The following is a 10,756-nucleotide window of genomic DNA, read 5'->3' on the forward strand; positions in this document are numbered from 1 at the left end:
TATGGAAGGACGGTGACAAAGAATTTCCTTTACTTTTGGTTTCCAAGTTTCAGTTGGGGTCGGTAATGAACTGTATAAATAAGGGTCGGGAGATGTACAGAGATTATTATAATTCAGAGCTGAGATTACATTACGACTCCGGTTCAGCTCAGTCAATTAAGTACTATTCGTCTCTCTCATCTCATTATTATCAATCATGAGTTAAAAATTTCTCCTTGTTTTCCAGTTTACAGTAAAAACTACTGTAAACAAAAACCACAGACAATGATATTATAACGATCTCATGTATACACTATTTACCAAAGTTTAAGTGTAACTTGTCTTTGTGCAGAAAATTGTTGAGATCCTCATGGATAATACAAATCACAAGCTACTCAAGAGGATGAAGGGAATTTTATGTCAGAGATAGGATTAGCGAATTACCTGACCCAATTATTCATTACATTTTCTCATTCCTTCCAAACGCAAACCATTGTATCCACAAGTATTTTATCCAAAAGATGGAGGCACATTTGGACTACAATGCCCAGCTTTGATTTAGCGCTACTACAGGGTGATCACCAGGAGGTAGATACCAAGACATTCCAAAACTTTATAGATCGAATGTTGTTTCTTCGCCCACCTTTATTAAAAATGGTAAAATTTGCACTGAGATCTGATCAAATTTTTGATTCATCTAAAGTTCATGAATGGATTTTAAAAATAGGTAAGTGTAACATTGAAGAACTCAACCTCAACCTATACCTAGATAAACCCCTTTACGTTCCGAATTCTCTTTTTAATTGTGAATCACTTGTCGAGCTGAGATTACATCTACATATTAGTCTTCATCTACCTAAGTGTATCTCCTTGCCAAAGCTCAAGTTTCTCCAGCTATCTGATATGTGTTTTCAAGCTACGGACTATACTGTGTCTAGCTTTCCTTCACTAGAGGATGTGGAGATTAATTGTTTCAATATCGGAAGTGATTATCTTGAAACAAAGGCTGCCCAAATAGGCCATGCTGGAAGAAAGCTTGTTGGAGGGTTTTCTAATGTAAGGTCTCTGATGATCTCTGGGGAAACTCTTGAGGTACTCATTTATTCTTTGACCTTTAGTTTTTTGATTTTCCGTGGTTTGTCTGGTAGTGTATTTTTTTAATACCTGGTTTTGTTGATTGTTACTAGGCTCTCTCTTTTGCATATGATGATCTTCCTACATTTCAAAATCTAATCCATATGAGAGTGACTTCCGAGTTTAAATCTTTTGCGGATAAAGTACTACTCAAGTTCTTCCAAAGTGCGCCTAATTTGGAGACTCTTGTTTTTGACAAGGCAAGTACTATATTCTACCGATTTCTGGTTTTCTTCAATATTTTTCTAACTTATCCTGTTTTCCTTTTCATAACATAGGAGTTAGCCATGTCCCTATCAGAGTCGGGAAATATCTTTTGGATGCAAGGTACGGCATTTGAGTGTCCATTTCCACGGCTCAAATCAGTTCATTTCAAGGAGATATCATGGTATCTCAGAGAAGTGGATTTGATAAAACTAATTTTGAAGAATGCAGAAGATTTGGAAATGATCACTTTTAAAGATTTCACACCACCGTCGTTGCCATCCATAAGTAGGGTACTTACAGCCAGAGAAGAATTTGGGATGGTCATGGGAGCCTCAGAGGATGATGATTATTACTAAGAGAACACCTCTCTTTTTTCTTGTTGTGTATCCAGCTGTTTGAGACCGCTTTATGGATGAACCAGATAAACCTGAGTATTTCGGACTCAGTTACCGCTTTCGGATTCAAACATTATATCCGGCTATGTATCACCACTTTATTTTCCAGACGAACCTACAATGCAATCAAATAACAAGCAACTAAGTTTCGCTGGAAGCTATAAATATTAGTAAAACATGACATCAAACTGAACTGCGCGTGATAACCTATCGTTCCAAGTTTATCAGAGGTCCCCGATGAGACAACAACATGTGTTAATGAGAACCGGTGAAAGATACCTAAAACACTACCAAAAGTGGTATATGAACAAACCAAAAGTATGAACCCTCATTCACCGAACCACCAAAACCACATATCTGCCGCATTTCTGGTGGGTTTGTTTGCGGAATTTACCGTGTTTTTGGGAATTTATAATTCATGGGATTATAAATTTTGGGATTCATGTAAATTCCTTGTGTGTTTGGTAACTCAATTAAAATTCCTAGGATTTATAGAGTTTTCATGTATTAAAGTCTTTGTACCGTTTGGCATTACCCTCAAATCTTAAAATTGCCTATATATGGGATTTAGAGTTAAAAAAAAGTGGGTCCATAAATCCCTTGACAAGTTTCCCAACAAATCTTAAGGGGGAGGGGTCGGACTCCATATGGAGGATTTGCTGGAAAACTGAATACCGTAGGAAACGTGATTCCAAGGATTCGGACAACCAAACATATAGAGGGAAACGTAAATCTACCAAATCCCCTGGACCCATAAATTCCTCTCTTAAAATTCATCTAATCCATTAAGACTTTCAAGTGTGTGTTTCCCAACATGGCTCTATATTTGGTGTTTCGATAATTAGCATCACTAAGAATTTGTTACTTAACTTACCAACAAAATCAATAATTTCTGCTCTCCTCTATTTCAGAATAATAGGTTGGTTTCATGTGTAATTTATACATGAAATCAGCTTTACACATTTTTTTTATCATAAAGATAAATTCATTACCGAAGGAAAAACAGTTACACAGAGTTATCCATCTCTAAAATAGAGTGGATGCATCTAGGTGGTTGCTCTGACCACACTTGATTACAAGCAAATTTCTTGGCATATTTGGCTAGCCCATCTATCGCTTCATTACTAGTCCTAGGAATAAAAGTACATTCAACATTACTAAGAGATTCAATTATTCTACTAATATCCGAAAGAAGGTTATGATTCTGCCATAAAACATTTCCAAAATTTGAAGTCACAGCCTCAATGATAGTTTTGCAGTCTCCTTCAATGATGATGTTGCTCCAAGCTTTAGTCTTGATCCATTCTACAGCTTCTAACAGAGCTAGACCTTCATCTTGTTCTGAGTCTCTTGCTTTTGTCACTTTCACCATGGCCTCCAAGCATCTTCCTGCACAATTTCTTAAAATTAGACCAATTCCACAAGTTTTAGTTTCTTTAACAAAAGCAGCATCAAAGTTCAGTTTTTTCCACTGAACATGAGGTTTTTCCTATTTCTTCTTTGGTTTCAACACTCCAACCCTGCAGTTATTGTTAGTGCCATGAGATAAGATATTATACTTCAAACAAAAATTCTTGATGCACATAATGATTTTGTTTGGATGAGTGTCTTTGTTTTCAAAGACTTTTATGCATCTATGTTTCCAGATTTGCCACATTATGACTGTGGCTAGCAATAAACTCTGTTCATTCTTTAAGGAGATGATGCTCTGCTCTTGGGACCAAGATTTGATCCAGTCTTGTAAGAAATTGAAATTTTGTTGAGAGTGTATGGCTTCTGGCAGGATGGCAAACCAAACAGCTTTAGCTAGGTCACATTGCATAAGAAGATGAGCATCTGTTTCCATGGTTTGAGCACAGAAGGGACAGTTGTAATCATCCAACTGAGAGTATCTTCCAATTCTACCTCTTGTTTGAAGAATTTCTTTTAGGCATCTCCATAAGAATAGGTTTAGTTTATATGGGAGTTTTAGATGCCATATCTTCAGCCAAAACTTCTGATCCTCCTTGCTGATATTGTTGCCATTAATTTCTTGAGTTAAAGCCTTGTATGTGGATTGAAATGAGAACATACCATTTCTATTTAAGCTCCAATGAATTCCATCTTTTGTGCCTCTAGTAATTCTTATTTCTTTAATGGCATTTCTTTCTTCTTGATTAAAGAATTGATTGATTTTATGTATATTCCATTGTTTACTATCTTGATGAATAAGATCCTGAACTGTTTCATTGCTGTTTAGGTGCTGATTGTATTGAGAGAGCTGAGAAGGATTCTTGTTTCCAATCCAGCTGTGTTTCCAAACTTTTATGCTTGACCCATCTTCAACACTTCTGATATAGTATTTCTTCACTATTTGTAGGCCTTTGTAGATGCCCTGCCAAATCCAAGTTCCTTTAGAGGTGATGTTTTCACTTAAAGGGTCTTTGTTGTGGAAATATTTTGTTCTAAGAATTCTCCAACACATATTGTTGTGCTCAGTGATCATCCTCCAAGCCAGCTTTGCTAGAAGAGCTTCATTGAATTTACTTGTATTTTTGAATCCCATACCTCCTAGTCTTTTTGTTTTACAAACAACATTCCAAGCAATTGGGTTTGCACCTCTTTTATTATCTTTGTTCCACCAGTATCTTCTTTGAGTTTTATCAATATTCTCAATGACATTCTTTGGAATTTTGAAGCATCCCATTTGGTAGTTTTACATAGTACTCAGGACAGATTGAACTTGAGTTGACCTCCCATCTTGATCAATGATTTTTCCTTGCCAGGTGCTTAGTCTGCCTTGGATTTTATCTTCTATGGGTTTAAAACTTTCTTTTTTATTTCTTCCTATGAAGAGAGGGAGACCAAGATATTTCTCATTTAAACCCATACTTTTCATTTGGAGTAGACCTGTCAATTGAGAACATCTTTGTGGAGGCATATGCTTGTTCAAGAATACAATTGATTTCTTGAAATTGATGACTTGACCTGAAGCTATGCTGAATTTGTTGATGATATCTCGAAGGTTCTACATATCTTGCTCTTTGGATTTGCAAAAAAAGGAGACAATCATCTGCAAACAGTAGAAGATTAATTCTTGGACTTTGTTTGCTTGGATTAATACCTTGGATTTTCTTCATACTTTCAGCTTTGCACAACATTCTTGAGAAACCTTCCATACATAGGATGAAGAGATATGGAGAGATTGGGTCTCCCTGTCGAAGACCTCTTGTAGGGATGAACGGTTGACATGAAGAACCATTAAGAAGCAAAGAAACTGATGTTGTAGAGACACACTGATTAATCATCTGGCACCATTTCTTATTAAATCCCAGCTGCTTCAAGATATCCTGTAAAAAACTCCATTCAATTCTGTCGAAAGCTTTCGACATGTCAAGCTTTATACCTATTTCACCATATCTATTTTTACTTTTTTTTTTCATATGGTCAACTAACTCATGAGCAATGATTGCATTGTCTGAGATGTTTCTGTTTGGGACATAGGCCGCTTGGAATGGGGAAATAATTTTTTGGAGGATAGGTTTTAGTCTATTTGCTAGGATTTTTGAAATGATCTTGTAATTTATGTTGCAAAGACTAATTGGCCTGAAATAAGATGGGGTTTGAGGACATTCAATTTTTGGGATCAAGGTTTGAAATGTGTAATTGAGTTCTTTGAGAAGATATCCAGTTCTAAAAAAGTTTTGAACTACAAGAATGATATCTTTACTTACAACATTCCAGTATTGTTGGTAGAAACCTGCTTGAAATCCATCTGGACCTGGAGCATCCCAAGAGTTGATTTGAAAGACTGTATCTTTTATTTCTTCTTGATCTGGGATGGAAGTTAATCTGACATTGTCTTCATCTGTGATGCATGGGTTGATGAGGCTCAGAATTTCTTTATTTCTTTGTAGATTTGAAGTAGAAGTAATGGTACTGAAATGCTTGTTTAGTAATTGTTCTACATTTCTCCTGTCAGAATGCCATATATCCAATTCATCTTTGAGAGAATAAATGTGGTTTCTTCTCCTTCTGTAGTTTGCTTTTGAGTGGAAGTATTTTGTGCTTTTGCTTTCTTTCTTTATGATGTTTTCTCTTGAGTTTTGGTACTTCATGTCAGAGTCCATTTTGTACCAGAATTTTAACTCTTTTTGAAGTTCTTCTATCTCTCTGACATTATTTTGTTGATGATGCTGCTGAACTTCTTGAATCTTTTACTCCACCTCTTTTATATGCTGGTTTACATTGCCAAAGACTTCAAAATTCCACTTTCTGATCTCTTTTTTGGTGACTTTGAGCTTTGTGACCATTTGATATGCTGCTGAGCCATTCTGAGGCTGATTCCAAATCCTTGAAATCAGGTCTTTACATGAGTCTTGTTGAAGCCAATTTTCATATAATCTGAAGGGTTTTTTGTTATCTCTCTCAGAAGGCTTTGTATGAAGGAGAATTGGAGTGTGATCTGAGCCGAAAGGAGTGAGACTGTAGATGGTTGCTGAGTTGAAAGTGTCATGCCATTTAGTATTTTCCAGTGCCCTGTCTAGTTTTGCTAAGAACAATTGACTGCTTTGTCTGTGGTTATTCCAGGTGTACGGATACCCTGAGAATTTGACATCAAGCAGATCAGTTTGTTGAAGCCAATCTCTGATGCACTTGTTGAGAGACGATTGAGGAGTAGTTGTTGTTGAGATCTTTTCTTGGTCTGAGATTGTGATGTTAAGGTTTCCTATGATCACCCACGGGATCTGCATGCTTTGGCTTCTGGTTGAGATATTTTCCCAGATAATTTTCTTTTCTTTATACCTTGGGCTTCCATACAGACAAGTTAGTAGGCATTATGTATTCTGAGGACCAGCAGTAACTAAAGCTTCTATCTGATTTCTTTGTTCATCAACCAATTTCAGATGCGTGTCATGCTTCCATAGGAGAGCAATGCCTCCAGATAGACCCACAGAAGATTGAGCCCAAAAATTAGGAAATCCCAAATGTCTAATGTAAGAGATAGTTTTTGAGTTATTGGTTTTAGTCTCAGACAAAAAAACTATGTTCGGATTATTTTTTTGGATGCAGTGTCTAAGGTGATCTCTAGTGTCTTTTTGGCCAATGCCTTGACAATTCCAAGCAAATTTTTTTATTTTTAAATGTTTATGAGAAGCAAGGTGCTTATATAATGAAAATATTTTAACAGCTAACTTAGAATTTAATGTGACTTTATAGACTTGCGAAAAAAATTTAGAGAATGGTATGAAATATACATAATCTTCGTGCCCTGTATTTCCAATGTACATAGTTGCATTGAAGTGATGGCCCCAGTCACCCCATGGTTGTAGTCATAATCTTGTATTTCTTGAGCCGGTTGGTAAACACTATATTCAGCCACACTACTTTCTTCCATGTTGACAACATTGTCGAAGTTGATGTTTCTGGCAACATTTTCTCTCTCTCTTTTGTTCCTCCTCATACTCGATCCTTCTCCAGCATTTGACTTGCTTCTTTCTTCTTCAGTGTAAGGCGAAACATGGTAGCCATCTGAAGGTCTTTGGAAGACCACTTTGTTTGTGGCTGCAGCTTTGTTCTTCGATACCTTCTTGTTAATCTTGATTGGAGAGCCGTCTCCATATTTTGGATTCATAGCAATGACATCCTCAAGAGAGTAGTTTGTCTGTCCAAACTTGAAGAGCGCCTTATTTTCCAGAGCCCTTACAAACTTTGTTTTGTTCTCGCAATCATCTTCATCGTGGTCCAAGACAAAACATGCTGGACAGAGATTACCTGGCTGTTTTTGATAGAAGAATGGAATCCATTGGGTGTAACCAGCTTCATTCTATGTCAATAAACCTCTGATCAAAGGAGTCTTCACATTGATATTGATGTAGGAACTGACTGCATTTGTGTCAATCGAGTTTCCATCTTCAGGGTCAATCTCTTCCACTTCTCCAAGGATTTTTGAAAACTTGAACATTGTTTCTCTCTCAAAAAGTTCAGGAGGTAGGTCCTTGAAATCAATCCATAACTCTTGAATGCTGAAATCCATCTTTTGAATCTGGACAAACGAGTTATAACGCCTCACCATGAAGAGGAAACCAATAACTGACTATGGAGCATTCTCAAGAACCTAGTTAACTTGATCCCAGTTTGTGAGTCTGACAATGAAATGGTTAGGAGCTGGATTTCTTATTTGAACTTTTTTGACTTTTTTGACCCAAATGTTTTTGAGATGAAATTGTAGAGTATCAGGGTGCATAGGATCAGAGGATAACATTTTTCCTACAATACTGGTATCCCAATTTGAGATACCTCTGTCAAGGTTGACACTTGAGTACACAAAAGTTTGCCTAACTTCATCTGAACCAGTATTTTCCAGATTGGTAGACATCAATTGATCCTCCAGATATTTCATGTCTCCCATGATTGGATCCATTGGTTTGAGGACAGGTAATTGAATTGAGTTTGTTATGAATAATGAGAGAATGGTTGCGACGATGAAACTGAGCTTGTTGAAGTTCAAATTTAAAGGCCGTTTGCATGAAATTTTTTTGAGACGTGTTGAAATTGTCATAAATCTATTGCCACTTCTCTTCCAACAAGAAAAATTAACAGAAGCCAAACCTTTATATGAGGATTGAGGCTGTGAGAAGAAATTTGTTTTCTCCGCCATTGACTACTCAGAAGCTGAACCTTTGAAGACTACAACCTTTGCGAGGATAACCTTTGCAATTACAACTTTGTACCTATACAAGGCAACAAAGTTCATGGAAGAAAATTAAAACCTGCAAGCCATAAGAACAAAAAAGGAGGGGTAAAAGAGAGATCAGAGATCAGAGAAGATCAAATTAAAGACATGCAAAATTGGACACAAGAAAGAGAAAGTAGTTAAAGCATTTAAAACACTAAGATTGGACAAAATACTATGAAAAGAGATCAGACAACGCAGGAAATCGAGATAGATGAATTAAAATCTGAGATTAAACAGTTCTTTAATCAATGATTCATTAATTGCATGAAATCAATGATCCAATTTTGAAACTGCTCTTTATTTTCTCAGACATGCAAAATCTGAGACTTTGTATTTAGTATTGAAATGACATTTTTCAGCTTTACACATGAAACCATACTATTAATTTCCTTCCTAGTTTGAGGCATATGACATTTATTTGTGGCCTATAAAATATCTCTCTCGACTTTTACAAATGGCTATGGAGTGCCAAACTTGACAAAAAGACCAATATATCCTCAAATTAATTCCTAAAACGGACCCATATGAATACTAATCCATTACCATTTTCAGTAAAAAAACAAAAAACATAAAAACCTAAAAAAAAAATATTCTCATTTAATCCCAAATTCCATAAACCCTAATCAATTTCTTTTTTGATTTTCTTCTCCAACGATCTCCGATCCAACCAAGAAAGGGTAAATCTCCATCAACCTGTTCTATTATTAGCATTTATTCACTGATTTACAAGTTTAAAACTTCAATTTTGAAAATCAAAATCACTCATTTACCCAGAATCTATTTATGTAGATCTATCGTATCAACCGATTATGGGTTTTGTTCTTCGTTCCATGAAGAGCATGTTGAGGAACCAGCTTATAGGACGATTAGCATCGACCGATTCTGGGTTGAAATCAGAAACATCGCCTAAATCGGTTTATAAGTGCATTAGCATAAACCGATTCTGATACTTTCTTTCTTTTTTGAAATTTGTGGTCATGTAATCGTTTTTTATTTACATGGTAATGTACCGATTGTGAAGTTGTATCTTCATATTCATTTCATAATCGGTTTTTATATATCTAATAAACCGATTCTTGATGTTTGAAATTCTTGTATGTTTTTCTTGTTAGAATCGGATTACATATGTTGTCATATGTACCGATTGCTGAACTAGATTTTTGTTTTTCTTCGGAGATATGGACTTCGTCCACCTATCATTTTATTCTCGAGAGCTCAACCAGGAGAATGTTCATAGGGTACCACAGGTCATGGACCCTAGAAGCCTCTACAAGTTTGGGTATGGCTGTGAGACCCGTTTGGAGCAGGCCCTCGCACCCATTAGGATTAATCTGTGGGAGGCTGATTGGTTCAAAGTCTTCAATTGAGTTGAAGCAACTCTTTATTGGTGTGACGTCATCTAAGGGAATCAATTGGCGGAGTCCTGCTGGGATTCAAGAGGCATAAGGAGCGCGACTGTACCTTAATCGGTGGGATACATTTTAGGGCTCAACTACATTCCAGTCCGAAGTTAATTGGTAGCAGGCTAGTGTATGTATTGGCTTAATACAGTTTGGTGTTCAATCTGGACTAGGTCTCCGGGTTTTTCTTCATTTGCGGTTTCCTCGTTAACAAAACTTTTGGTGTCTGTGTTATTTCTTTTTCCGCATTATACTGTTTATCTTTATAATTGAAATATCATAGGTTGTACATTGATCAATCATAGTAGATACATCCTACCTAGTTTGTAAGATATGACTTGATTGATTCTTGGACAATTGGTCTTCGGTACCGTCCAAGTAATCTCTTTGTGATTAGGTTCACGGACTTGTTTCTGTATACGTTCTAATCACAAGAGAGAGAGATAACTCTAGATATTATTCCTTGATTGAGTTTAACTCTCGAATTTGTATTGAGTTTGTCCATACATATTTCCTAATAAAAAAGTGGTGGTGTATTTTGGTACCCCTGCGTTTTCACAAACTAACATGTTCGCCTAAAAGTTTCACACCCATAAGAGGTCTTTTGACGGCAGTAGAACAGACCCCTATCCTCGGTGCGGAAACCTCGGTTCTGTTGACGTTGAGGTAGATCCCTCTATGACCACCTTCTTCTTGAATAATACTTAATGCCTTTGAAACTTCCACAGTGTCCCGAATAATGGTTTTGTCATCCAGATACCATGCATGTAGTTCAAGGTTACACCGTGACACAATTTTACAGACAAGTGGGTGCAGAGTTAGTGTGAAGAGCAAAGGTCCAAGTGGGTCTCCTTGCTTGACTCCTTGAGCATATGATATGATGTATTCATTGTAGTATAACCTGAGGGTTCCGCATAACAAAA

At 36.5% G+C, this 10,756-nt stretch overlaps 1 protein-coding gene across 1 annotated transcript; it reads left to right on the plus strand.

Annotated features, from left to right (window-relative positions):
- The first annotated feature begins 240 nt into the window (after window positions 1-240).
- Window positions 241-1,848, plus strand: LOC113293404 (FBD-associated F-box protein At4g10400-like). The gene is made up of 3 exons (XM_026542052.1): window positions 241-1,071; window positions 1,167-1,313; window positions 1,392-1,848. Exons 1-3 carry the CDS (start codon window positions 397-399, stop codon window positions 1,674-1,676), a joined length of 1,107 nt encoding a protein of 368 aa, XP_026397837.1. The 5' UTR covers window positions 241-396; the 3' UTR covers window positions 1,677-1,848.
- Window positions 1,849-10,756: the final 8,908 nt, after the last annotated feature.

This window comes from Papaver somniferum, chromosome 7, assembly GCF_003573695.1.
Source record: "Papaver somniferum cultivar HN1 chromosome 7, ASM357369v1, whole genome shotgun sequence".
NCBI classification, from domain to species: domain Eukaryota; kingdom Viridiplantae; phylum Streptophyta; class Magnoliopsida; order Ranunculales; family Papaveraceae; genus Papaver; species Papaver somniferum.